We start from the raw sequence: 27,546 nt of genomic DNA, 5'->3' as shown, positions 1-27,546 counted from the left end.
GCCAAATTAGCCAGTCATGGCCGAGGAAGAGTTCTTTCGTCCCAAGATCCGTTACTGCCAAGTCGATTCGTTCGGAGTGGTCTCCGATAGTTAGCCTGAGTTCAACGAACTCGGTGATGGATCCGGCCTGATTCTTTGTTCCGTCGGCATTATATACTGGTATTGGGGCTGCTGTCGCTCTGGTGGGGAGCTGGTGCTTGTCGACGAAAGCCTGATTGATCGAGCTCCCTGTGCAGCCGCTGTCGATCAGGGTGGTTACCTGATAGATGGCTCGGGAGGTCAATACTTCGATTTGTCCTTTTGTGGTCAAGTCTCGCCCGGGGGTTTTGGCTCGTAGAATGTACTTCTTGGGCCCTCGGAGTTCATCCAACCATTCTAGGGCGTGGTAGCGCTCGGCCTCCCTGATTTCCTTGATCAATTCATCCACTACTTCTGCTGTTCTTGTCCGGTGTATCCAATTTCGGAGTACGGCTTTTGCCGCTGCTTCATCTTTGGCTTCCTTGATGGCCCTCCATGTCCATTCGGTATCAAATGGTTTTAGCCACGTGGTGGGACTCTCTGTCCCAGTCTTCTGAGTGCCGTAATTTGCTGCCGTGGGAGTTCCTGATGGTTTCCCGGCAGTTTGCCCCGACTTGTTCGGGGTTGGCGGTGTTGACTTCTTGCCGTATTCCTGCAAGGTCGATGCCTCCGCTTTCTGCCTTTGCCTTTCCTTGTACATCTCGACGATTCTCTCCTTCCATTTGTCGTATCCTATGGGCATCAACATTTTGACGCCCATGGCCGAGATCATCGTCAGGTACGAGGATGGAACTCCCCGTTTGAGGGCTTCTACCATTCTGCCGTCGTTTGCGATGTCTTCCCTGATGCCTGCGAGTTTAGCGAGTCGTTCCAATTCATCGAAGTAATCGGTGGCCGCTTTATCCCCCATCTTGTACTCCTTGATCTTTTGTTTATGTACTTCTTGAACGGCAGGATCGATGAATTTGTCGTTCAGCATACGTTTAAAGACCGGCCACGAGGGATATCGGTAGTGATCCCTGGTGGTGGACCGAAAGTTCGGGGAAATAAGAATCCACCATGTCTTGGCCTTGTCCTCGAGATAGGAGGTGGCGAAGGCGACCTTGTTCATGTCGGTTCCGATATACCCGACGTAGACTTCGAAGTACTGTTCGCAATCTACCAGGAACCGGTCGATATCATCCGAGACCCCTTTGAATGGGCATGGTTTTCGGAGGAGGTCGGGGTGACATTGTAGGACGTTGGCATTGTGCGGGAGTGCCCCCATCGGGTTGGGCCACCCGTCAAACGGTGGTTGTTTCCATTCCGTGGGTGGTCCGGAGAATGAATGCAGGGAGTTATCGTCTGCGATGGGACTTCCTTTCGGGTCGGTTACCCGGACGATTATCCCGTCTCGTACTGTGAATCCGAGGCGGACCGCCTCGGGGTCGTCTCGAATGGGATCCTTTCCACTCGATTCTGCTTGATCCAGAGGAGGTTGTCCGCCGAGGAGCCGACTTCCTTTGCCGGTCCAAGGGTTTTGGGTTTGAGCGGCTTGCCATGCTGGCCGATTTCTTGTGCGAATGAGCCGTGAAGCCGTGCTTCGGACCGACGGGTTGTCATCGGCCCAGCTCCGAATAGAGGGGGCGACGTAAACAGCTCTTTTTGGTGGGACGGGGGGGGGTACGCGGCATTGGTGCCGGTGCCTTTGGTTGGTTGTCGGGCCGATACGAGAGTATCGGCATGAGGGGGTCTTCTGGGTGCCGTCGCCCATATTCCCTCCATGCGTATTCTGTCACGGCATACTGTAGAATTTTTTCTTTTTCAGTACCTGCCGCATACCTATACTCAAGTCCTAAGGACGTCGCTTGCCAGCGCGCGTCCTGCCATAGATAATTCCTTCCCTGCTCGTACAACTCCTGATATTCTCTGCCCCTGGCCCTTTCAATTTCTTCTCGCAGTGCTTCTTCGTCTGTATCCTCTCCTGCTCGTTCCAGTCTTCGCCAATATGGGTCATCACTGTCCTCGTCGTCCTCGTCGTCGCCCTCGTCCCCGCTGTCCTCTCCCTCGAGGAGGGAACTGACGGGCTGGTCGTAGATGGATAGTACGGGAGGACGAAGGGTCGTCGGGGACCCGTCCGTTGACTTGGGTGCTGGGCCCGTCGTCCCCTCGATCGCTGGTCCGAGCGATGGGAGGACTTCTAAGCCGGCTGTAGCGTGTTCCTCCACACGCTCTCATCTCCTCCAGTTCTCGGCTATAGCGGCTGAAGAGTCACTGGAACTCGGGATTAAGGAACTGTCGAGCGACCCTGCTGCCCAGGAATCGCTGGAGAGCCCTGTCGGAGACGTGGGCATTGTTGGGTACTCGGAGCCCATAGGCTCCGAGGACGGAGTCGGCGTCGGACGAGATGGTGTCGGTACGAACGGGGTATTCGAGGTCGTTGGTCTGGGGTTCTCCTGCTCTTCCTCGTCTAATGGCCTCGTCCCAGCTGACGATATTGGCGGGTCCTGTCCATGGATCGTCCTCTGAGTTGGGCTCCCTGAAGGGAGATCCGGAATCGGTGCGGAGCTCATACTCCCTAGGGGAAGCTGAGCCCATTCTCTCGACCTCTTCTCTCCTTCTCTGTGCTCGTCCTTGTCGGTCGTACTCTGCGGCTTCATACCGCTCTCGGGCTTCCTCTCGGACATAGTCGGCGAGCTCCTCCTGAGTTCGCCTAGCTGTCTCCTCTCGCTCTTGATTCTGCTGCTGCTGCCTGATGGCCTCATCATAGTTAAAGGGGACGTTGAGGTCCCACTCCGGGAATATCCTCTGTATAATTCTTCTTGTTGCCGCTCTTCCCCTTTCGCTGACAGTTCCGATCTCGGGCTCACTCCCCACATGGAGGTGTCGATACGGGTCCCCGGCGGCGGAGATGGCGATGTCCGCGTTGTCGTAGTCGGGATGGATGTCCCTTCCTCGCGGATTGTCGACCCCCAGCCTGCTGATGGACGGGCTGGAACCGGAGTTTGGCTCGGTGGGGGTCTCGGGGGGGTTCTGGGTGGGGTCGGGACTTTCGTGGGGTCCCGCAGCCATCCGAGCGGCATCAAGGGAGTCCCGAGCACGGTTTCCAATCCCTGAGGGAATTGGGGAGGCGGGATGCTCGGGGGAGTCTGCTGGAGTGACGTAGTTGGAGACCTCGGCGGGCTCCTGAGCGACGTTCGTCGTCCATGGGTTCCGGAACCCTGTGAGAGCAGGGTGGCGGTCTCCGACGTGTCGTCGGGGGTGTTCGGGTCCTTCTTCCTCATGAAGGCTCCTCTGATCTGGGTCGCTATTCCCGGCTTCTGGTACGGGTCCCCCTTGCGGGAAGAAGGACGTTCTGGCGGAGGGGGGGATGTCATGGAAAGGGAGATCGGGGGTTACATTTCGTAGTATTTGTTGAATATGTTGGAATGCTTGGTAGTGCCTGACTATCCAAGCTGCTACTGATTGTCTTCCGCGGCAAAGGGTGATGATGGCTAAGAGACCGAGCAATGTTCCGATGATAGAAGCTATTAGCTCGAAGAAGTCGTGATTCAGGTCTGCGGTTGTTACTGGAGGCATTCGGTTTCTCAGCACAATTGGGCTTGAGAAAGGGAACGAGGAAGCTTCGAGCTAATTGTTAGGCCCAAGCGTCACGTGGACTGATACATGTGATAAACAGATGTTCCTTCGCACTTCGAGGAATCACCTGAGTTCACTTTATATGTATATCCGAACGGTGTGACTCAAGGTCGATAGTAGACTCGAGGTAGAATGGTGTGAATAAACTTTAGCTCGAAGCTGGGGACTACCAGCGAGAGCTGTCCTACTTAAATACTACTGAGTAGTGTCTAAATATACGACTACTTATTGTACGTTGCTGTATCCCTTGTGCCCATTGTACTAGAGCATCGTTACTATACATAAAAGGTTCGTTGTGCGTCGTCGAGCGCTGCTTGAAGACAATGGTGGGTCTGGCTTGTGCTGACCAAGATTCCCACGATCCATCATCGTGACTAAGCACAGAATAGGGGTTTGAAAGAAAGAAAAATAGTAGAAATTGTAACACCATCTATGATGGTCCACCCCTGAGCTGTTGCTTCAGGGTCATCCTTCTTCTCATCAGTCAGAGCCGATCTGCTTTCTTCGACTTCATCGGGAGGTGGCTGTCCTCCCAACAGTCGGCTTCCTGTGCCAGTCCAGGGATTTGGGTGGTAAATCCTTGGCTGCCCATAGGATCAGGTTAGCCAAGATGCCATACTGCAGATGGCCAATGTGGTGAGTGAGTATCTTGACGTTGCCATTCAGATTGACAATGCCATGTTTGCTGACTTGGGTGGCATCACACTTGGCATCCACAGCATTGGTGCCTCCTGCTTGCCGAATCTTGGTCGATATAGTGGCATCACCATCATCTGGTAATATAAATATCGCTGATTGAAATTGAAAATAGCCTGCTTAGTTGTGGCATACTGTAAAATCTCCTCCCACTTAACAGGATCAGCAGCCATATACCTTCACCCTAGGGATGATTGTAACCAGAGATCATCCCTTTATAATTCGGCTATCTGTTCTTGGTATAGCTAAATAAAGTCCTCCTCCCATGCCTCTTGTTCTTGTCATTTCTTCTCCTGCTCTCAGCGCATTGTAATGCTGATGATACTTCCCCACTCAAGGATGGGGTCCACCGTCCAGCTGCCTTGGTCCTTCTCCTCGGCCTCATCGTCTCCTTCAGCTCCCTTGTCGGTGATCCCTTCGAGGAGAGAACTGTCTTGCTGGCCGAAGGTTGTCACCATGCATAGGTCGGGGCTGAGTACTTGGCCCAGTGTCGTCGGATCCAGGTCGAGGAGTAGACTCCCAGTCAGGCTGCTCCTCTTCTTCTCCTTCTGCTGATGGTGCCACTGCTTGGCAATATCAGCAGAAGTTTCTATAGAACCAGGGATGGAGAAAGAGGGTGGCGATTGGCCCATCGAGGATCCTTTTGAGGTCCCTGGTAGGGTCAATATGTTCGTTGTCACCCCCGATTGTTCCCCAGTCTGGTGGTATCCTATCTCCCTGGATAGGAATATCATCAGTTTTGGTGATGGTGTCAGTCCTGTATGATAACAGGTGGTCATCATCGAGGAGTGTTGGCTCCTTGGGGTAGTGGTTGTCAGCATGGATGGTTCTAGTTGGTCTGGTCCAAGGGTCGGGCTCACTGGAGAGAGTGGCTGGCTCCCAGAACGGAATGTCGGGAGCTTCGAGGAACTTGGCAAGAGACTGGGGGGTCGGCCGTATTGGGTTTCGTACCACTGGACTACGCCTCGGTAGGTGTGTGGCTTGTCCCTGTTTCATTCTACTGGCTGCTCTTGACACCTCTTGCCAGTATCAGACCTTGTCCCTGTTGGTGTCATCAAAGAAGGGGTCAGGACTACTGACCCTTGTTCCCCTTCCACTACTTCTTGTTGACAAGGCATGTCAGTGATGCCTGTCGACATTTCTGGTGTCTGGAGCCATCTGAATGGCATCCAGAGAGTCTCTAGTCTGGCACCCAATTCCAGACTGGGTGACAGTTGTTTCTGACGCAGTGACACTGCACTCGGGAGAGGGGATAGGGGTGTGGAGTCGGGTTCATTGAAATCCTGTAGCCCAAAGATTTCCAGGGTCTCGGATGATTGCCGATGGGGGTCTTGGGGGGTATTCGTGTTGCTGCTGCTGCTGCTCCTCTTCTCTAGGATGTTCTTCAGTCGAGCTCCTAGGCCCGTCTTCTGTTTTCTCGGGGTGTCAGATGGAGTTTCGGACAGAGGGAGGGATGTCGTGGAGAGGGAGGTCTGGTGTGACATTTCAAAGGATTATGCGGATACATTGGAATTCTTGGTAGTGTCGAATGGCCCAGGTGGTAATAGATTGGCATCCACAGCACAGCTGTATGATCACCAATAAACCGATCAAGGTTCCAATGATAGAAGCCAAGAGTTCAAAGAACTCATGAGTAAAGTTTGGGTCAGACAGATTTAAGGCAGGGGGCATTCAGTTTCTCAGCATAGTTGGGCCTGAGAAAGGGAAGCAAGAAGCTTCGAGCTAATTGTTAAGCTCAAACTCCACATGACTATTAACATATGATAAACAGTTTGGTACCTCGCACTTCGGGTATGTCCAACTGAGTTCACTGATATGTTAACAGAGATGTGTGGTCAAGGCATTGCAAGTTGCTCAAGATAGGATAATAGAGAATAAACTTTAGCTCAAAGCTGGGGTATTACAGCGAGAGCTACGCTACTTAAATACTGTTCTGTTATTGTACTATAAATAAATGTGCACAAAAAGCTGTTGTCTGTCATAGAGCTGTTTCTCCCATTGTTGCCAGGTTCTCCACAAAAGCTGTTGTCTTGCTGTTGTGCTGTGGTCATTGCACTGCCAGTCGGAGACCAAAGAGGTATTGTCTCTCTTCACAGCACACAGCAATGCAATAGAAGAATGACTGACTTGGGTTGCTGAGCTAAGCATTCCCACAGTCCTAAGTGCTGGCCTAAGCACCCTGACTAAGTGAGATAGGGGTCATTTCCAAGGAAAAAAGAAAAGAAAATAGGAAAAATCATAACACAGAAGATGTAGGTATGGATGATGTGAAAGTATTCAACCAGACATAGCCTCATCTAAAATGTGGGCCAATATTTTAGTCTTTGCATTTGCACTTTTGAGACCTTAAAGACCTAGGCTCTGCTGCTGCTGCTGCTATTACCTTCACTGTTACCTCTTCCAAATCTAAGTCTCCTTTTTGATTGGAGGAGATTGGCACATTCAACAATGTCTCTAGCTTAGTGTCCAGATCCACATTCACTACAGGTACCATACCTATAGTAATTAGCACATGGATCTTGGCAAAAACCCAGGTTCCAGTTTTCACATGGAACTGTTAACCTTTTTGCAGCAGGAAGTGAAGCAGATGAAAATCATTTTGTGCCTGAAGAAGTCAAAAGAGAGCAAAAAACCTGGATAAGAATGGGAATTTGTAGTTCACTCCAGACATCTATATGAAAAGGAGACTTAGCATATTGCAGCTGAACTTCTTCATCAATATGAATGGCAACTGTGGAGTCATGAGATGCAGCCTGAAAAACTTTGACCACATATTTTCAGTAAACTTTGAGTTCAGCCTTATAGTGGAGATAGAAAACCTGAACACCTCTAGTCCAGATATCATACATTCTGCACCAGTCAGATTCTGACCTGAGAGACTTCTTGGCAGATGAAATGTCCTTTCTGATAATAGCATATCCTGCCATAAGCTCTTTTGCCTCCTCATTGTGATCATATCCTCAGTCCATTGAAGCAAAAAGTTTCAAAAAGTCAACATACTGGTCCTGAATGATGAGTCACCAGAATGGCTGAGCAATAGATTCAGACAGAGACTGAGCTTGAAGAACTGCAATGAGATTGTCAAGTGACTTTTCAGTTGCATAAACTTGTCTGAGTTGAAATGACTCAGCAAGATGAGGATTTGAGATGCCAGTGGCAACAATGGATGCAAGGTGAGATGCTTAGGCAAGGACCATTGGGGAAATAGAAGCTGTCTTTGGTGAGACAGTGTCACTGAGCCCCAGAATGCTGGCAAGAACTGTAGTGATAGAGCTTTAGGGATCATTTGTACTAGATGTCTGATGAATGAATTGAAGCTTTGAACAGAGCATTGTCCAAGTGGCTTTTTCAACTGTCTGAGATCTGGTTTCTTGATGCTGTTCAGCAGCAGCCTTGGATTTCTCGACTTGCTTTTGTCAAAACTCCTTGACTTCAGCCTGAGACAAGTCTGGTGGAGTAGCCTTCCTGTAGTCTGATGCACCAATATCCTTGTTGTCACCATCTTGAATGTTAGAGGAGGTAACAGTCAAGCTTTGTGTGCCAGCTTGCTTAATCCACTCCTGCAAAAGTCTGATGTAATCTCCAGCAGCCTCAGATGAAATGCCAAGCTGGTGAAGTCTGTCTGCAAAGTCAAGGACATTGACAGTGCCTCTGACACATTCCTCAACAAAGTCTTTACAATGTTTCACTAAGGCAGTGACACATTCAACATTGGTCAATGGATTGGAGGTCATGAATGAGATTAATAGATTTGAGAGATGAATGTCAAGGATAAAAAACTCAATGACTTGTACAATAATAGTGCAGTAATACTGAATGAGGATTGGTTAAGTCTGGCAAAGCTAAGACTACTCAAGTGAGCCAATTGTGAGATAAATAAAGAGACAGAGCCTCACCAGGCAACAGAAGTTACTAACAGGTAAAGGAGGAGGTGAAGCCTTGAAGCCTGGGATTGGTGGTCAGAAAAGATTGACAGTGAGAAAGCAGAGCTCATCTCACTTGAGGATGCAGGATAAAAGTGGAAATGAAAAAGAGATATCTGGTGCTGATGTCTCTCATGAATCAGCATCAGCCAAGACTCAGCACTGAGACAGAGATAGCACCAGCAATCCCTCTTCATAGATGAGCAGAGCTCTGTATCTCTGTGTCAATAGAGATTGTGACAATCTTAAGAGTCACTCAGAGGCCTGCAAAAATGCTCTCTACTCTTAGAATCTACCTTTATGATGGATTCTCCATGCAGTGTATAAATGTCCATAATGATTATATTGTCAAACAACAAGTGTGATGAGTAGCAGTGATAGTCTTGCTATTCTGCTACTTAACTCTACTATGTATTGGATAATCACTTTTTGGCATGGAAATAGACATTCTAAAAATGTTGTGACTTTCAATTACCTTTATATGCTGCAAAAGCAGGATAAGGAAAACACAATAAAAAACTTGCTATTTTTAGCACTTTTTATATGCCAAAAACAACCTCTTTTCTTTGAATGATTCATAGTGGTTTCTTTTGTTCTGGCAGTGGGAGATGCACTGCTGGGACTGGTACATTTTTGTTAGAATTTAGGTGCTGGTGATTTGGAGGAAGGTATATTGGACTTGAAGGAAGAGTATATTGTCATATAGAGTAAGGACAGTAGTGGTTCTGAGTCAAGTCAATAAGGTACAAAAAAAAATGTCAAAGTATAAGATAAGCAGTAAAATATATATAAATAGAATATGATATTAAAGCTGTGAAAACTGAATCTCAACAATTTTCTCAACAGAAAAATAGGATCTGAAAATGTTGTGACATTTCATTCAATTTTGCAATAGTAAAAATGAGTTCAGTAAAATGAGTCAGAAACTGAGATCATTTCCATATTCTTTTCTGTAAAGGAAAACAGCAGGGAAATTTGAATTGAAAAAGGCATCCCTGACTGCTAGAAGAAGGGAAACCACTTTTTGTTTAAAGAAAAGAGGTTGGTTTTGACACATAAAAAGTGCCAAAAATAGCAAGTTTTCATTGTGTTTTTCTTATTCTGTTTTTGCAGCATATAAAGGTAATTGAAAGTCACAACATTTTCAGAATGTCTATTTCCATGCCAAAAAGGAACCGGCCGGCCCCAGCAGTGATGCAATTTTCAATTCAAATTTCCCTGCTGTTTTTCTTTGCAGAAAAGAATATGGAAATGATCTCATTTTTTGACTCATTTTACTGAACTCATTTTTACTATTGCAAAGTTGAATGAAATGTCACAACATTTTCAGGTTCTATTTTTCTGCTGAGAAAACGTACCAGTCCCAGCAGTGACTGAAATTATGAGGGCAGCCATGTTCTATGAAGTATATCTATTTAGATGTGTTGTCTTCGATGCATGAGCCCTCGCTACAATATGTCTGCGTGGCTCGGGCCGCTCAGGGCCGTAGCCAAAAATGGTGGGTGGTCTCCCATTGAACTCCTGACGTCTCCCACCTCCTTTCCGCCCATTTTATACCGGTCCCACCGGAACCTAGGACACGTTACTCAGCCTCTGTCATCAAGTATTACGGTTTATTTGGATCCGCCGGCAGAGGCTCGTACCTGTAAAGCACGGGCCGCCTTTCGTAGCCTGTTGCCGTTGACTGTCGTGTAGGTTCGGCATATCAGTGACTCTGAATATATAAGCATTTCTGGAAGTGCAGGATGTCATCCTCCATAATTTTCGACATGCGTCCAACTAAGATGCAGTACGGTGTGTAGAATTCTGCACTTGCTCCAGATTCGTTCGTGCTCAAGGGATTATCTATAGTTCGTCTCGGGAACTCGGGCTTGAAGGTATCCAAGATCATTCTAGGATGTATGTCCTACGGCGATCCCGCCTGGCAAGGATGGGTCCTTCCCGAGGAAGAAGGTATCAAGCATATCAAGGTTGCGTTCGTACAGTCTTCGTCTGTACTATTCGTAATATTAACATGATTCTTAGCTATGATGCCGGAATCAATGCTTTCGACACTGCCAATGTGAGTATCGCAGCAATCTTCAATGCTCTTGACTGATCTGTTTTTTTTGCCAAAGGTTTATTCTAACGGACAGTCTGAAATTATGCTCGGGAAGGCGATCAAGCAGCACAATATTCCGCGCGAAGAAATTGTCGTGATGACCAAAGTGCGCCGATGCCGCCTAACCACATCGAAACGGCGCTGACTTATTTTCCCAGGTCTTCTTCACAGTCGCGCAAGACCCTTCAAAATTGTATTTCGCTCCTGTCGATAGCGAAAAGGATGGATATGTAAACCAGCATGGTCTCAGCAGGAAGGTTCGTTCGCGCAATGCATTTCTCTGGAGACAAGCATTGAAGTCATTGGAAGCACATTTTCGACAGTGTCAAGCACAGCTTGGAGCGTTTGCAACTCGAATATATTGATGTCCTTCAATGTGAGGGCCATTCCATTGCTTTTCTCATTCGACGATTCTCTAATACCATATTTGAAGGCCACAGATTCGATCCCGAGACGCCAGTCTCTGAAACGGTCAGCCGATCTTGGTGCAATGTCAGTACCCGCGCTTATCATGCATTCGCGAAACTAGATGCAAGCTCTGCACGACGTCGTCAAGGCGGGATATGTCAGATATATCGGCATGTCTTCTTGTTACGCATGGCAGTGTGAGTTGCCAGCCTTGTCTTGCCACCGCGTACTCACCATCCGGTCGGCCACCAGTTCATATCATGCAAAGTATACTATCTCTTGATTCCCGCATCATCGAACTAATGCCTGGTCGTAGATTATGCAATTCAACATAATTTGACTCCCTTTATCTCAATGCAGAACCATCACAGCCTTCTTTACCGGGAAGAAGAGCGTGAGATGTTCCCCACTCTCAAGGTAATGATCCCACCATTGTGCCTCTTCTCAAACTTTTGTTCAAGCCATTCGCACGACATAGCATTTGGAAGTCGGGGCCATTCCATGGTCTCCTCTGGCTCGAGGTATGCTCACACGGCCCATCCAGCAACAGACCAAGCGGACGGAGACAGATCCGTAAGTGATTTAGCATGAACAACTGCTTCTAGTACATTCATCCCACATCTTCGTCAGCTGGGCAACAATCTACAAGGCCAGCGACGCCACCGAAATAATTATCAACCGGTGCGTTGTTGTCGTGTTTTCTCTACCGCGGTTCGGCTAGCTGACGTTACCGTAGCGTTGAAGAGATAGCGAAAAAGCGCGGCATTTCGATGGCTCAAGTCTCCGTTGCATATTCCATGGGTAAAGAAGGTCCGGCGTCTGTTGTTTTCGCACACTCTGCACTTGCTTAGAACATCGTTATAGGCATCTCTGCTCCGATTGTTGGAACGACATCGGTGGCTAACCTTAACGATCTTATTGGTAGGTCGTTGGAGTTTTCTGTGGACTGTCCCTGCTGATAGAATGGCGATCTAGGCGCCATCGAGGTCACATTGACTGAAGAAGAAGTCAAGTATCTGGAAGAGCCGTACAAGCCCCTCCCAATCATCCACTGAGAAAGCGGGCTTTAAATAGGGCGTGCGAGACGCTGGGATGTCACCGTTCGTAGTAAGCTTCTCCATCTTGGTTCCTAGCCCTTCTTTTGCGTTTACCACCACGATGTTACCTATCATTTCTTCTTTTAGTCGCAATTTAGTCTCATCCGGATTGAAATTTAGACAGCTTTTCAAAAATGAGGCACGAGTGATGCCAGCATTTCCGGATAAACAGTCCCACCGAAGTCTAAAGACTTCTTTTTGCTCCCCGTTATCACCCAAAACTACTACCGTCTCTTTTAGTGATAATCCTCATAGTAAACGATAAGGATGTTGAGGAGCAGGAACAGCTCGAGGCACAGTTGAAGATGCCTGCCTAAAGAAGCTTCTATGGATGCTCAGGGCTTTTGAAGAGAGTTTGCAGATCAACGCACCAAAAGCATCCTGTTGTTACGGTACTCAATTATAATTGACTGTTATTACTAACCACACTTGAAGGTTTCGTGTTATCATTCAGCTTCCCTAGGGCGTAGAATGCCTCTCTGTTGATGCTCTGTTGTGCCATTGAGCGGCATATCGTTCTCAAGCTTGCACACCAAGTCGAGCTAAAACTGCGATACTTCAGTATCTATTCATAAAGGATATGCTAATCATTGATCCTCTACCACGACGAAGAGTTGATACGAGTACGCGTTCATTGATATGCAAAACGGCTTCTTACCGAACCACACTGTCACGAGGACGGCATAGGAAGATCGCAGAGGAGAGGATGATACGGTTGGCAACCCACCAATGGTCAACGTGCACGATCAAAGACAGTAAATGCCCGAGGCTTAGTCTCTCTACGAATGCGTCAGAACAAAAATTAACAACGATTGGAATAAAAGCTACATACGATCACGACATTCAACAAACTCGCACCCTCAAGGAGAAGACAGCGGCATCCTTGCCTTATTCGGTTTGTCTTGTCGAACCTGATGTTTCCGACTGATGAAACATCAGCAGGGTCCTGAAGCATGCGAATGGACCAGTGGACGTACATCGAACGATTCGCCGGCTTCGATGGTCTTGGGAGAGGAAAGACTGTTGGTTGAAGGTGGGGTGGGGAATGTGCAATTAGCTGCACGACGGTTGGGACGTGTGTTGGCGACTACAAGGAGTGCAACGATGACATCTGTTAATTCTCTTATAGGCAAGAAAGACAAGGACAGATGAATATGTACCTGAGAGCTCAGTTCGCTTCAACGATGGCGGTCTTGGTACCGGATCGAACGAAAATGATATTACAGGTAATAAGACGTCCCCGGAGATAACCTGTTGACTTGTCCTACTGCGACTGGCAGCGATCCGAGAAATGTTGTTGTTCATTTTCACCTTTTCCCGTAGAGCAGGAAATGAGTCGAACCCTCCGACTCCCGCCAGACGTGGCAAGGCATGTTGGGAACCTGCAGACGCTGACACAAAACAATGGCTACATGATAAGTGTAGACCCTAGACTGGGCAAAAAGATCAAAACCATCTCCCAGCTGTCCGAGCAGAAATTACAACTGGTGCTCATAAGGTAATCTCCACGAACGTTTCTCTGTCCTGGCTTGGCTCTGCCAAAGAAAGCAGGTCGGAGAAAACTGTTGGGATTTTGCCGGAAAGTTCTAGAAAGGGCAATCCGGCATCATGCCGAGAGTCGATGAGTAAGCTCGAGAGAAAGAGAAAGTTGTAGTAAATTCTAGATATAAGCCTGGAGAGTATAAATACAAGCTCTGTAGGAGCTGTAGAATAAGAAGTTCATTCTTTCTGGCCTTACCAGCCTGGAGTCTACCCTGCACAGCACTGAGGATTTCCAACAAAAACTGCTCCAGTAGCTATCTCTTCTGTTGTATCCACAAGGTCAGACCAACAGTAGGTGTTCGATGCTTGACGGAAATCCATGCAAGATTTCTCTGATTTGTAGGCATGTGGTCTTGCAGATGGTTAGAGGTCTTCGGGAAAATCCATGCCAGCGTATTAGCTCAAACAACCGATGCTGTTATTATTAACTGGTATAGGAGAAAGTAACACCTGCGGAGGGACATCAGCACAGGCCTCTTTCTGGAGTCTTTGGTTTTATCTGTATACGATTCGCATTCGTGGACAATCTTCGGCTTCATGATTGTTGCGCGACGCGTAGATACGCCAACTCAAGGGACTGAACCTTGGCTGCAAGTACGTGATCAGGGATTTAGGGCGGGCTATCTTCATATCTTAGCTCCGGAAAGCAGATTGCCGCTAACATCAAAAAAAGAGACTTTATTTGGTACGTCTCCACAAACTGCACTGTCTAATCCTGCGCTGATGGCGCTCCCGTAAGTTAGACGTATTTTTCGATGTCATTCAGAGTCAAAGAGTGAGGAGCAACGGTATCGGTGGATAGGTGTTCATCAGAAAAGGCGCAGCTGCTGGATACTAGGACTTTGGGGTCTGCTGCGTAGCTTAGGCAACGAAACCCGTAGAACACGCAGCATTCTGCTTCGTCAATGTGGGTAGTGTTGGTAAGCAAAAGGATCCCAAGGAGCGCAGGTCGTTCGTGTTACTCTTTGACAATTCCAACGGTGAATATATGCGCCTTGGATGCTCGTAAATACGTCAAAAAGGAGAGGATTAGTTGGCCTGAAAAGCCGGGAATCATGGCCCTGTATAATACCCTAATGGCGGAGTTCAGTAAACTTTGTGGGCCAGTGTAGTGGAAGAAGCCTACTGACAGAGCTTATACGAGTCCAAATTTCCATTGTCATTGTCGACGACGGCCCAATCGTAGAGAGACAATGCACAAAGCCTCAGGATAGCATACATTGGGCCAATTCATTAGTCTGACAAGGTAGCAAGTAAATATGTGCGAAGTATGCGCCTGGGGATGGTAGAGAACAATTACGTTCGGCTCCGCGGCATGTTGTGCCGAATGACCTCGTAAAAGAAAACTCCGTCACGCCGAATCGCAGCCGAACAACTTTGCTTTCCTCTGACCGCAATGTTCTCGCTGTTTTCTCTTCAATTTTATTTGAGGTACAGAGATTCTGGTCCGACCCGAAATAAGCCTTTAACTTTAAGTGAACTGGACTTGCACGGCTCGCTGTCGAAACCCGTCCATGCTGTTTCAAGTTCCACTGCCTCTCAGATCTTCTGCAACTATCCATTGGTCCCCTCCTTTCGATAACGCCACATCGTTTGATCACGATTGTTATACAACTTGGAAGTATGCCACAAGTTCAAGGAAGAGCGAGACAGGCCTTTCCAGGTTTGCCTTTTTCACTACTACTTGCATATGGATTATACTGATATTACGACAGTCTACTTTATTACTTTCAGGCCAGCGACAAAAGTACTGACAGAAATCAGAAAACTAAGCAGTGATAAGCCTATTTATTTCCATCCCTATATCTGTGTGTTTCGTCACGAAACACCAGGAATACCTATGTAAGTCGGATCGACAGTGATTTATGCGCGGAACTCAAATTGAAATATCATCGCGTAAGTCATACCAAATCAGAAGGCCTACTTCCGCTGCTTCTTCGTCTACTCGATATCAATGCCCTTTTCTGTTAGCGCAATGTCTTACGGATGGTTTGTAGTACCTGTTGTCTGGCGCAACCTGACCACGCAAAGAAACCGTTCCTGCGTTGCGCGTACGTTACACATCCAATCTCAAAAGCAGAGCAGAGCAGCTCTGTTTGCAGGAGAGTGGGCCCTAGGTCCGGGAGATCATCTCCGTAAATCCTAAAGTTCGACAACAATGAGTCAGGTTCCCTAGATGGGGCCATCGTCGTTACGAAACCAGTGCCACATCTCCTTTCTGAGATGTCCCTGCATTTTGGAGGGATTTCCAGCTGCGATACCGTCTAGAGGGACGGTGATCAAGAAAAACAAGCGATGCATTGACTCTGTTCTTCCCTTCGATGTTAGCTCATCAGTTGAGCTGTACTCAGCAGCTTCTTCGATCCCATCTCGACCAGGGAGGTGGACATCACAGGACGTGCTTCCTCTCAACAAAGCTGTCACTACGACAACCGGACAGGCCCGATTGTAGGACAAAAACTGTCAATTCCGAATGGAGTGTTCATTAACGAGTCGACGACCGGCTATCATAGCTATGCTTCCGCATATATTCTCAGCTCTCGTCCGCGAAAAGAAGTCTTACGGGATGCAGAAATTTTTACTGGTCACCCAGAGAGTGCAAGTGCAAGGAAGTCATGAGAACGTATTTTGTCGTTATCTAAGGTAAGGTCATTCGTCTGGTACAGCCAAAGGGCGGGGAATTCATCAACTTATCCCTGGTTTCAGTTTTGTTTAGGCCCGTCGTACGCAGAGCGGAGATAAATAGATGTGTCTTTCCCTTAAATTCCCCCCCTCATCCTAACTTCCTAAATCTTCATGATTGTAGCATGCGATATCGTACATCGCGCTTGTCATCGAGACATTTGAAATATTTCATCTCATTGGCGATTTGGAGAATCACTGAGCGAGCCGCGGCGCCCGATTGAAGGATATGTCTTTCACCCAACTCGGATGCTGAGGATGAATTTTAGCTCAGTGCCATTTTACGTGATCTAATCGTTCTCACGAAATTGAAACGCCAGAGACAATATGCTCTCTGCCTACCTCTAAAGATAAAGATTGCCTACAAGTCGAATTCGTACTGTGCCGACCAAAAGACTTGCTTGGGCGTACGAAACTGAATCGTCTATGTGGGACGGGATATGCCGCACTTCGACAACTACGGATCTTTTTCGTCAACTCCGAAGTGTTTTCCCAGCATCACGCTGTCTACACAGAATCTCTTAGTGAGTTCTACTCAATACTTCTGATCTACGAAGAGGAAACATAATATCTTGCAGTAAATGAAAGAACATTAAATATTCCGACATTTTAATGAACACAGTACCAAGTCGGCAAGTATCATTTATAGCTTCGGTGGTTTCAACTTTCTGATCACACTGATAGCTTCGTAACCGGCGGCTTTTTCCCCACATCGCCAGCTTCCAGATTTCTTATCATGATCACTCACATACAACCTCGTGTGGTGATCTGACTGGGAAACCCAAAGTTAAACATATCTTCACTTGAAACGTGGGAATCTTCGGGGTGTAGTCTACCACTAGCGAAGCGCTACAATTCTTAGGGTGCCGGTGCGAATACAATCGTTCTTTTGTCCAAAGCTGACCGCAAGCAGAAGCTTGCGTGTGCACACATACTGATAACGGAATGACATTCGTCCCAAATCAACCTCCGTGAAAATGCGGTGGTCTCCATTTGTTCAAGTATCACTTACTTTGCGACAATCTTACATGTACATGCACCCCCAAAAGAAGCGGTGTGTGTCGTATCTTCCTCTGCATACATCTTTGATACATCTCCTCGAGGTTGATTACGTCCGTTGCGTGGGACCAAGGCTTCATGATCATGTGCTACGTAGACTGCGCCGGCATCGAGAAACTCAGCATTTCTTGGTGTATATTTTTGTCGGACCCTTGAAAGCTCTGCGTTTCCCAAGGCTCTCTTCCCTCGCCCTCGCCCCTCCCCTGAAATTACTTCTGCAGTGCGTTTTCCAGTAAAGCGTCTCAGTATCATCACTTACACGATTATTTCTTCCGAAACTGCTTCTTCATAGATTGCCGATCCAAATGACATTCTGATCCCAATGCTGATCATACCTTCTTTCACCGAGATCCGGCTCTTGCGATACGCTTCAGCTTCTCCCTTGAACCACGAAGCTATCTTCTATCCTCGTACCTTTACCTTCTCGTATCGAACTCTTGGATTGTCAAGGAAACTTGCCGCCGAGATGACCATGTGCCATTTTCGCTTAGTTTAGTTTTCTGTGGGTGACAAGGGGGGCACCGTTTCAACGACAACTGAGGCTTTAATCCGTCAGACAACACGTTGACGATTATTCAGCAACGTATTTAATGAGGCAACATTTGTTCCAAAGCACAATTTCAGACATCCAACACCGTCTAACTGTCCTCCATCCGATCGTCATACTTACAGCGATGCAAAATCCTTACGACGTTTGGAGCGCGCCTTCCAGCAGTCGCCAATCATCTGATATCCCACCTTCGATATATGGCGCGTTACCATATACCAATTCTCCTGTGGCGCCGGGCAGTATTACATTCCACTTCGCTCGTCTCAATCCCTCAATCCTCAATTCTGTCGTGCTTGGGCCCGACAACTGTCCTAAGTTCCATATTGTAACTGAGTCTTCTATGCCTGGATATACCATTCTGAAGGCCGTCGACGGAGGAAACATCGGGATGATTCAATGGAAGCCCGACGATAGTCAGATCGAAATCCGAGGCATCATGCACAAGCGAGCAGCTCGAGATTTTCTCCGCCTTTCAGATGACAACAGGTGAGATTTACATTACATTTCCACCTGCTCTTGCAGTCTAATAAAACTGTGCAGATGCAGAATTATGTGTGTTAGGGGCAAGGATTATATCTGGATCTCGGAGCAGGATTGCACATGCGTAAGCTCATCGTGTCAAGTACAACACACTTCTCTAAATTTTTCTGTTCATCATTCACAGATGTACCTTGGGGGTGATGTGTCGTCCAAAATATTTGCCAAACTCACTCGCGACCAGTCGTGTTTTAGATTAGTGATGGCTGCTGAAGCTATATCAGCAGGACTTCTACCGTCTGCTATATTAGCGATAATTCTGATCCAAAGCGGAAAGGCTTAATATTGATTATAGACCTCGAGACCTTCCTACGTCCGAAATAATAATAATAATAATACTTGGAGATTTAGCTGGTCATATAACCTCCCCGCACAACCCTCCCTAATAATTGACTGTAACATTGAGTCGGCCAGGTTAAGGCATACCGGGCTTTAATACGCAGCCAGATGAGTCAACACTTTTGGAAAGGAATGGAATCGGTCACCTGTACACTGGCAGATGGTGAGAAGGAGCGCCAAACCTCGGCAGAATCCGCACGACCTGCCGCCGGCAGATCGTAATCACCATAGCTACGCTCCGCTTTACCCACCACTTACTTTTTGTCCTGTAATTGGACGGATCAGTGGTGTAGCTTCAGCAGTTCACTAGGGGTAAACTTTCTTTCCATCCATAGCTCTCGTCTAGAGTGGGCTGTAAACTTCAGAGTCTGAAGTCTAAACTCACGAGAAAGCGCGACAGCTTCTTTTGTCTGTTCTGTTTACGACATCGTCATCGCTCAGCGAACATCTGCCGCAAGCTGGGTTATTTGTGAAAATGGGAATCAAGGACTTGTGCTTCCCGGTGATTATCGGCCTGGAGAAACGTGAGATATTCGAGGCTGGTCGTTACTAAATCAATCACTCAGCTATCTTAAGAATGGACCCACGTCGTACCCCGTCGACTTTCTCAATGCTTGTTACGACTACCGCTGAATACATGCATCTGGTGACTATGTGGTGACGCTATGCCTCGTTATGCCGACTTGATAAATATCGCTTCTACTTTCTACAACATCCTATGATTATCCAAGTACGGTATATCTATCCATCGTCCATTTGCACCATGGTTTGTCCTATGACCTTAGTCTGGAACGTGTATGGTGACGACAAAGATCCCTATATGAAAGACCTTCGAAGCAGCCTAGTTACAAACAACATTTACTATCGACCTCCTCACGACCTTTCTACGGCGCTTGTTACCAACTACAGCTGAATACATGCATCTGGTGACTATGGGGTGACGCTATGCCTCGTTATGCCGACTTCATAAATGTCGCTTCTACTTTCTACAACATTCTATGATTATCCGAGTACGGTATATCCATCGTCCGTTCGCACCGTGGTTTGTCCTATGATCTTAGTCTGGAACGTGTGTGGTAACGACAAAGATCCCCCATATAAGAGACCTTCGGGGGAGCCTAGTTACCTACCATATTTACTATTGACCTACTCCTGACCTTTCTACGGAGCAGCAATGTCTAACCCATATGCCATTCGCAGACTATTCGCCTACGCTTGGCTTGTAAGGGCGCATAGCGTCTTTTCATATACTGTTCTGACTTCACTGCACTCTAGTGGGCCGTCGCTGCCGTTCTACTGGGACTCACTAGCTACAGGATCCACACAACGGAAAGCATCCGCCGCCACAGCTTTTATGGTTGGTACGGCCCTTTGTTGTCCTTGCTCATTCCTACTGACCATCTTGTGACAGAACCCATCATCGTTGAACTACTTGCTTCTGCTTGTCTCACTATCGTTTGGACACCTATCGCGTATGATCATCCCTTTTCATCCGTCAAGAGCGAAGCTCTGATATCTTGATAGTGGCACCCTCGTTCTTAGTGAATACAGTACATCGCATAGGAGCAGTAGTTTCCGGACAGAGATGCTCGGATCCTTCGCCTTATGGGTGATATGGTTGGTTGGCGCCGTCGACACGACAGTAAGTACATTGGAATTCATGACACTTGACGGTTGCTAATTGATATATCTTCATGTCAGAACCGAATCATCCCTGGAGAGAACTATTGCCGTCGTGGAAAGCAGTGCCGGATCTTGACCACAATTCTCGCATTTTCTTGGATTGGGTGGTCTTTCTTGACCATCATCGGCGCCCTGGGCTTGATGTATTATGCGCATAGTTCTGGACAGCAAGCGCCAATTCGAGATCGTGAGAAGGCTGCGGAGGCCGCTGGTCCTTCATAATTTTTTTTTACGAGGTGACTGGTTGTCACCGCCCTAACGACTGTTCGATGATTTCGTCCTCCAATCGCTATTGCAGTGTATATTAGTATTTCTGTGGAATTAGGCAAATTGATGTATGATTTCTCGTTTTACAAAGCCTTGGTCATTTACTCCGATACTTTCACTCAAGCGTCAAGACTTTTGGACCCATCATGCCAATCGAATAAAGGAGTAATATGAAATATTTCAGTCACTCAACTATTACTGTTATATCAATTGCGACTCAATCATCGCGGACAAGCCTACACATACTATTACATCACTTGACATTTCCATAGATCTAAAATAAAGTATATCATAGCAGAGGCCGGATAGTAGAGATACATTCGAGAAGAATGCGTCGCCAGTTAGATGCATACATCTTCAAACATCGAGCAAAGGTCTGTCTTAACAGGGCGCTGCACATGGTAAGTGCGAATGTCTTCGCATCCCATATAAAAACATTCAATACGTACGGCAACTACCTGACTTCCCGCGGCAAACTCTGCACGCTGATAACGGGATGAGCATTCTTTTTTTGACTATTGATATACTCATTTCGATCGGCACATCTTTTGATACACTGATGGGCTAAGAAAAACGTATCCTATTAATTCACTGAGGAACGCAGAGACCACTCAGATTTGGCAACTCTGCAGCGCGAGGCTTATTCGACAAGGTCTGGGTTGTCGCTCACCGCCAAGCGTCAGACCCCACGTTGGTTTGCGAGCTTCGAAGACGAAGATATCAAAGTGAAGCGCCAGCACTCAAGCTTGCTGTTGCTATATCGTGAACAGAGTACGCATGCATGTTTGGCACATTCCTTCCGAGTCGATCAAAAAAGTCCCGACAGGAAGATTGGGTCGTGGCCGTGAGTCCCAAAGTGCGGTAACGAGTCACCTTCCCTTCGCTTCGCACCACTAACATGCCAATTCCAGCAGGACAGTCAAAGCATCCCACCCCAAGTCGACGTCCGGATCGGATGAAGCAGAGAAAACAAACAAACACAGTACTAGGCATCTGTACTTCGACCCATGACCTTGGTCACTTATCGCTTCCGACATCAGCCTTCCTCCCTCGACAACTGACTATGATGGCTATGGCACGAAACCCTTCGGACTGGGTGTCTCTCGCTGCATCTAGCGATGACCTCGCAAAAGGGCTACATTATTTCCTTTCTATCAGATTGGAGATGCCGAAAGATCAGAGAGCTCTCAGGAGCAAAAGTACTGATTATCGTGGAATGAAGATCGAGGATATGATAAACAAGGATTTCGGGAGCTAAAGTGGGCTCCAGCGATACCTCGACACCAGAAACAGCAACTTGAAGAAGAAAAAGGCTCGTGAAGCTGACCTCGCTTGATGAAATGGACAGGCATATCAAGATGATGGAGATGAAGATTAGGCGACCGATAAAAAATTTCATGGAGAGCGTGGATGTTTAATTCGATGACGTTTAGCAGCTTACGAAAGGTCAGTTGCGTGAAGAAAGTCATTTGCGCAGCGTCGACGGTGTTTGACGATCACTGAGCGAATTTTCTCATTCTACACCCTCGATGCACAGTGGAAGGCGATGAAAGAATTAAACAGGCTTTTGTGAGTTGTATCGCATTATCCCAATATGACGTTCAACAAATTCCGGTAGCTCTTCATCAGTGAGCCCGGACGTGAACCCAGCAGACTACAGGTCACTCTCTGGGGTGAATAGGGGTTATACTGCGCCGACAATACCTCGTAGAACGGTACATTGTTCGGAGCAGCAGCCGGTGACCGATCGTGCCCAAGCTACTCTTCCCCCGGATCTACACCACCCGGAAACACCGGGTCCCGACAGAGACGCACCCTGTCGCGCCAAGTGCATCTGACATGTCCTGGGCCACCGACAAAGCGGACACGCACTTGGGGAAACAGAGTCCACCTGACCGTGGTCAAAGAAAGCCAATTTCTCGCTCAATGTCTATAGGAGCCGTCCGAACAATCTCCTCCATCCAGCCAAAATCACACTAAGCGCTCAAAGAGGCCCGCAGTTCCCCACGAAGGGGCCTGCACAACGCAAACGAGCTTCATTCAAGCCCGCATCCTCTGACATCCGAGGAGCTGCGCATGATGACGTCGAAACCGCTGAGAGGATACGTAGTCGCCCACGCGACTTCAATATTCCAGCATCAACTGATCGTTGTTACGCAGGCCAGTCATTACAGACCAGCAGCATGGATCTCATCTGGGAACGGACCGGGATAATGACGGGTCCGATGGGCGTCACCAGCCGCTAGGCGACGAGTTGGAGTGCCCGAACCCTATGGCCACGGAAATCCCCCGAACAGGTGTGTCCGGTGGACTATTCTCTGAGATGATCTATGGACTAAAGATGAATTAGGGATGATAATGGGCAAATATTAGACGAACCTCGCGATCGGTTATCAGCAGCTGACCAAGTGCGAAAACGATGTTCAAATTTCTGCCACAGGAGGTTTAGAGCCGTCAACAGGCGCCGAGCGGAGGCCTCGGTCTGGGTAAGTACTGGATGCCTCGGAAAAGGTTTCAGCGCTGAAGGGACATCAGCGTTGCTCCAATCCACCAGGGATTAAACGAACCTGTTATTACCGAGTCATCGCCACCACCATATGAGGCCGTCCTTCTGCAACAAGACGGGTTCGGGTACGTGTATCTATTTCAAATGGCGCGAATATGCGGCTAATTCCAATAGCAGAGTAGCGTCCGTCCGGTAGCAATAACGTGGAAGAGCGCTCATCGCCGGCCGACGGAAGGAGACGACACGTCACCGCGCCCGTACCTCCGTGGGACGCAGATCTAGTCGATAAATTCCGAAACGACCCTCGCGGCAGAAGTTCCTGCTTGATAGGATTGCCGATGCCTGCGAGTATAAACGTCCAAGCTGAGAAATACAACGTATTTTCCATTAGGGCGAAGTACAACAACCAGCAAATGATTCAGAAGCTCCGGTACAGCGAATTCGACGCCGGATGTGCTGTAGGGCAAGACATTGAAACCTACTTCAAAGCCAATCCCCACCGGATTCGCACCTGATTTTTGCATGTTACTGGCAAGATGGTATTCGGTGGTTCGAAATTGTTCAGACACTGACGTACGGTGAGATGCCGAGAATGATCAGTTTCAGTCACAGAATGGAGAGGAGTCTATGAAACACGAGTTGCACAAATTCGCTTGTATTTACACGCTTATTTTGCTGCATTCTATCATGAGATTGTAAAAATTCAAAGTCTGTTCAGAACTCACCGTTATGCGAGTAGTTTACCGACATCTTTGAGTCGCAATCATAACCTGTCGCAGAACTATTTTTTTTGTCCTAGCGTTTCTCCTTTCAGGATACGTGACGATACTGATGTTTTGAACATATTATGGATCAGTGATCGTGCATGATGTATCGATGATATTTCGACACGGTTTGCAAATCCGTCCCGTTCTCGACGCCACCATCGAAGTAGTATGTTGGAGAGAAGCAAAGAAGGTTAGAGTTTCGTCGCGCGCTTGGACAAAACATAAACAAGCATACTCGGTCCGACTCCCGACCTCCGCCGTTTATCTTCAATCTGCCATCGAGACCGTCTGGTCTGGGATTGTTCTAGTCTTCTTTTATCGTTACCACTGTTCTTCATTCTTGTCTTCTTTGATCTAGAGGTCTCTAGGCGTCTCTTGCACAGTGATAAATATCTGCTAGCGTCCTCTCCTGATTTTCTTCTTCACCTTCGCGAAGGGACCACACGTATGGCACATGTACCGACTAATTCATCTAGCGGCAGCATTTAAATCAAGAACTAAACATCATCCCAAAATCTCGGACGCCTTGTCTAAATGCGGCTGGCACTTGTTCAGATCTTCCCAATCCCATTCATTTATCGTTATTGACAATTTCTTCTGGCTCTGCGGAAATAAAATCTTGATATCTGTATTCGAGGCCATGAAAATTACACCCTTTTTTCAAAATAAGCACTTGATATTTCTGCTTCATCGTCGGGGTCCAGGATCCTGTATTCTCCCATTCCAAGTATCCCCGAGCCAGCGCCACCCGCACCGACTTCCGAATCCACTACTGATTCCGCCCATACGACCTCTATCAGCGCCGTTCCGACACCTCTCTCCCCCCCACCTTGGATCACAAGTCTGATGTCAAGGTTGTGAAGGCCGGAGTCTTGCATGTGGCGCAGTGATTCGGAGGGCATAATGCTGATGCTGGGAAAGAGCTCTGGGGGCTATGCGGACGATGTTATCGTGACTCACGCGGCGTCATATTCGCCGCAGCACCCTGAGTCAATCATGCAGAGCATGTAGGGTCGGTAAGTAAATTAACCAGATGTCCGAGCTTTTGAGCAGATCCTACATTGTTACATTGCAACCTTATATTCCTCCCATCAACATTTTTCGGTTCGACAGCGCTGGTCGCGCTATCGGGTCATGCGGCGCCGGCGCGATTGATACGGGTGCGGCATGAAAAACAAGGAAAAAAAAAAAACAGGCGTCGGGAATCGGTCTTTACTCCGATCAGAAGATATCAGAAAGTATACAAGTGTGTCCGTTCGCGATTTCCTGTTTACGATGATGGATTCAGACAAGTCAACAATGGGCCCGAAAACCCGAGAGCATTCTTTCTGGAGATAGATAGCAATTGAAACAACAGTCATTTGATATGACGGGTATTGAATTCGACAGATTTCTGACTTTGTTATAAGGGAAAGGTTCAAAAGCGTATCAATTAAAACAGAGATGATTAACGTTGAAATGATTTTTTAAGCTTCACTCAACCGGTGTCAACATGAAAGGAACACAGTTCGAGCATATTCACCAAGGACCAATTTCCTTGAGGTGACTCACCTGTCATGTGACAGCATATGAGCGGCAAATTTTGCACAATCTTCATTATTACGTATATGTAAATACAAAGCGAAACGATACAGACATAATCTTTCCTAATGTGACGACTACATGTTTAAAAACAGAAAGAGATAGATTTTGAAAACAAACCTACAATAACCGCGCGACAGACATGTAATACTTGCAAGTGACCAGTAAGTAACGGTATACTACCTATCAAAACTCCTTCGTGGAGAGGTCCTCGAAGTCCCAGTGCCAAAAGTACAAATCCAGAGGTGAGAATTCCCGCTAGCCGGATTGAACGACTGACCTTGTCATCGCAACTACAATACGAGTGACACGCTCTACCACTGAGCTAAGAGGGACAACAATAGCTACTCCTTATTGGATCACTATATGGCATACCTCTTCCCATTCGAGTTAAATTAAATCCTTTCCCCTCATCGTTAGTAACATGCAGCTGCCATCTCCGCGATGCACAAAATAGCGAAAGAAAATTTTTACCTCCGATTCACCGGTCGTTTCACGGCTTTGGGGTTTGAGTTTCAACTCGCTAACACTGCTTATCTACATATGCCGGCAGGTCTGCGCAGTGCGCTTCACGTAAGGCCTTCATTAATCGTCCTGGTTATGTACGTAGTACCTGAAGATCACGTACCTGATATCGATTTATGAATCGGTGCAAGTGGAGACTATGTGCTTTATCTCTGACTGCATGACCCTTGGAAGTCGTTGCTACATTGTTTCAATGGATGTAGGCTTTCTCTAAGAAGGTTTTAAAAGCTTGATGTCTTTTGGTTCGCTGTCTGGACTGGATATTGTTAAAATTCTGACTGAATCTGACTCAGATCACAGCTCTGTTTCTGCAATCCAATTTGGAAAAAAGAAGCAGGATCACCGTGAATTCCCTCTAGCCGACTTGAACGACTGACCTCGTCATCGACACATAATCCTCAACATACTAGTGACGCGCTCTACCAACTGAGCTAAGAGGGAAACATGCATTGGTATGACAAACACACCTTCAAACCTCTCTGGTGCTCGTTATCAGAGGAAAAGAGCTTTCCAACTCCTTCCGTGATCTGGGGACATACATATCAACCCCCAAATCATCTTGGGGGCGGCGGGTGACATATACTGCTCCGGAATGTCATCCTCAGTAACATGTCTGATCCAAAGCACCCTGATCGAAGAGACTGAGGTTCGAGCTGGATGGAACCCGGCGGGAGGTGAGGCCGTACCTGATCAGGGCTCTATTAATGACACAAAGATCCAAGGAGGTGGATGGAGGTAATTTTGCGTTTGCACGGCAGCAGAGGGACTTGTGACTTGACGGCAATCTCTTCCTTTGGTGGGAACGGCGAAGCGGTGGGTGGGAGGATGAGGTTGGGAACCGCCGGCAATCGGGGGGATTTTTTAGGGTGAGGGATTGGGGGGACAAAGCTTATTGATGCATGGAAAGGGTGATAGACGTGGAAGCGGGCGGAGAACAAGGGATCTCGGGGCCGTAGCAATGGCTGCATGGAGGACGTGAGACTCTTGCTGGGAGTGGGTATGTTCCTGATCCTCTTGGAGGGTGGGCCTGATCTCGTGGTATGTCAAGCGCTGATCCGTGGAGGGGAGAACTTGGGAGGCTGGGTGTTTGTTCGTATGTCACATTTGCGGGGGTGGCCAGGGCGAAGACACGTTGTTCATTGTCAAATTCTGGAGAGTTAATTTTGAAGTTGGATGAAATGATGACGATGTGTCTCAGTTGGAATTTAAATTTGAAGGACAGAGACAAGAGTTGCACGACGATATGGGCTAGGGAAGCCGTCTGTTCTGTCGACCCGGGTCCCTGATCATCATATATATTGTTAGGAATATGTACATAAGAACTTACGGTGTTCATAAAACCAGGAGGGATTACGAGGCTACTGATCCGGAGACTGAAGAGAGTATACGTTATGGTAATATGATCCGGCACGGTGGGTATACGGAAGCGGTGGAGAAAAGTGCGTAATGACAGACAAGTCAATGAAAGGTGGATTGATACGTATCGCGGCATCAAAATTTCTGGTCCCAGAACGGGCAGGAAAAAATGCCGTATGGACGTACAAGACCATTTATACACCGTTGCGGACTGAGCCTGCCGTCAGACGACACAGATTAACGGGAGGGCGATTGGACGTGGCAGCCCAGACCATGCAGTTGGCTCTGATC

The 27,546-nt window shown here is 47.5% G+C and overlaps 9 protein-coding genes and 2 non-coding genes across 11 annotated transcripts; 6 read left to right on the top strand and 5 right to left on the bottom strand.

The window, feature by feature from the left end:
* Positions 1-7,748: 7,748 nt before the first annotated feature.
* On the bottom strand, positions 7,749-8,066 carry BT62DRAFT_915519 (uncharacterized protein; the record flags this gene model as incomplete). The annotated part of the gene is made up of 1 exon (XM_043183942.1): positions 7,749-8,066. The coding sequence occupies one exon, from the start codon at positions 8,064-8,066 to the stop codon at positions 7,749-7,751; it is 318 nt and encodes a 105-aa protein (XP_043046742.1).
* A 35-nt stretch (positions 8,067-8,101) lies between these two features.
* On the top strand, positions 8,102-8,436 carry BT62DRAFT_925784 (uncharacterized protein; the record flags this gene model as incomplete). The annotated part of the gene is made up of 1 exon (XM_043184893.1): positions 8,102-8,436. A coding segment is annotated over one exon (213 nt), but the record flags the coding sequence as incomplete, so codon positions are not given.
* A 1,588-nt stretch (positions 8,437-10,024) lies between these two features.
* Positions 10,025-11,819, top strand: BT62DRAFT_977608 (aryl-alcohol dehydrogenase; the record flags this gene model as incomplete). The annotated part of the gene is made up of 15 exons (XM_043189289.1): positions 10,025-10,049; positions 10,107-10,230; positions 10,281-10,317; positions 10,373-10,462; positions 10,515-10,613; positions 10,666-10,732; positions 10,790-10,827; positions 10,886-10,961; positions 11,017-11,031; positions 11,081-11,181; positions 11,243-11,337; positions 11,395-11,445; positions 11,501-11,574; positions 11,629-11,685; positions 11,740-11,819. The coding sequence occupies 15 exons, from the start codon at positions 10,025-10,027 to the stop codon at positions 11,817-11,819; spliced, it is 1,029 nt and encodes a 342-aa protein (XP_043046740.1).
* Positions 11,820-12,734: 915 nt separating this feature from the next.
* Positions 12,735-13,395, bottom strand: BT62DRAFT_925781 (uncharacterized protein). The gene is made up of 2 exons (XM_043184892.1): positions 13,022-13,395; positions 12,735-12,948 (listed from the first exon to the last, which is right to left on the bottom strand). Exons 1-2 carry the CDS (start codon positions 13,164-13,166, stop codon positions 12,797-12,799), a joined length of 297 nt encoding a protein of 98 aa, XP_043046739.1. The 5' UTR covers positions 13,167-13,395; the 3' UTR covers positions 12,735-12,796.
* A 4,423-nt stretch (positions 13,396-17,818) lies between these two features.
* BT62DRAFT_879514 (uncharacterized protein) lies at positions 17,819-18,514 on the top strand (the record flags this gene model as incomplete). The annotated part of the gene is made up of 3 exons (XM_043182592.1): positions 17,819-18,180; positions 18,235-18,298; positions 18,359-18,514. 3 exons carry the CDS (start codon positions 17,819-17,821, stop codon positions 18,512-18,514), a joined length of 582 nt encoding a protein of 193 aa, XP_043046738.1.
* Positions 18,515-19,845: 1,331 nt separating this feature from the next.
* BT62DRAFT_879457 (uncharacterized protein) lies at positions 19,846-20,475 on the top strand (the record flags this gene model as incomplete). Its single annotated transcript, XM_043182590.1, has 4 exons — positions 19,846-19,927; positions 19,982-20,042; positions 20,095-20,212; positions 20,272-20,475. Coding segments are annotated over 4 exons (465 nt in total), but the record flags the coding sequence as incomplete, so codon positions are not given.
* Positions 20,476-20,849: 374 nt separating this feature from the next.
* On the top strand, positions 20,850-21,778 carry BT62DRAFT_999290 (uncharacterized protein; the record flags this gene model as incomplete). Its single annotated transcript, XM_043190787.1, has 4 exons — positions 20,850-20,921; positions 21,153-21,291; positions 21,347-21,376; positions 21,435-21,778. The coding sequence occupies 4 exons, from the start codon at positions 20,850-20,852 to the stop codon at positions 21,776-21,778; spliced, it is 585 nt and encodes a 194-aa protein (XP_043046736.1).
* A 164-nt stretch (positions 21,779-21,942) lies between these two features.
* On the top strand, positions 21,943-23,541 carry BT62DRAFT_999289 (uncharacterized protein; the record flags this gene model as incomplete). Its single annotated transcript, XM_043190786.1, has 8 exons — positions 21,943-22,005; positions 22,058-22,089; positions 22,139-22,348; positions 22,457-22,626; positions 22,686-22,821; positions 22,871-23,006; positions 23,075-23,151; positions 23,223-23,541. The coding sequence occupies 8 exons, from the start codon at positions 21,943-21,945 to the stop codon at positions 23,539-23,541; spliced, it is 1,143 nt and encodes a 380-aa protein (XP_043046735.1).
* Positions 23,542-25,626: 2,085 nt separating this feature from the next.
* Positions 25,627-25,709, bottom strand: BT62DRAFT_t7. The gene has a single exon. It is a non-coding gene; the product is annotated as a tRNA-Thr (tRNA).
* A 539-nt stretch (positions 25,710-26,248) lies between these two features.
* BT62DRAFT_t6 lies at positions 26,249-26,340 on the bottom strand. Its single transcript has one exon. It is a non-coding gene; the product is annotated as a tRNA-Thr (tRNA).
* A 136-nt stretch (positions 26,341-26,476) lies between these two features.
* Positions 26,477-27,147, bottom strand: BT62DRAFT_925775 (uncharacterized protein). The gene has a single exon (XM_043184891.1). It carries the CDS (start codon positions 26,865-26,867, stop codon positions 26,601-26,603), a length of 267 nt encoding a protein of 88 aa, XP_043046734.1. The 5' UTR covers positions 26,868-27,147; the 3' UTR covers positions 26,477-26,600.
* Between the last annotated feature and the right edge of the window lie 399 nt (positions 27,148-27,546).

Source organism: Guyanagaster necrorhizus (assembly GCF_019112545.1).
Source record: "Guyanagaster necrorhizus MCA 3950 unplaced genomic scaffold BT62scaffold_1, whole genome shotgun sequence".
Taxonomy (NCBI): Eukaryota; Fungi; Basidiomycota; class Agaricomycetes; order Agaricales; family Physalacriaceae; genus Guyanagaster; species Guyanagaster necrorhizus.
Note: the sequence above shows the minus strand (reverse complement) of the source record. Positions and strands in the feature narration are given on the sequence as shown.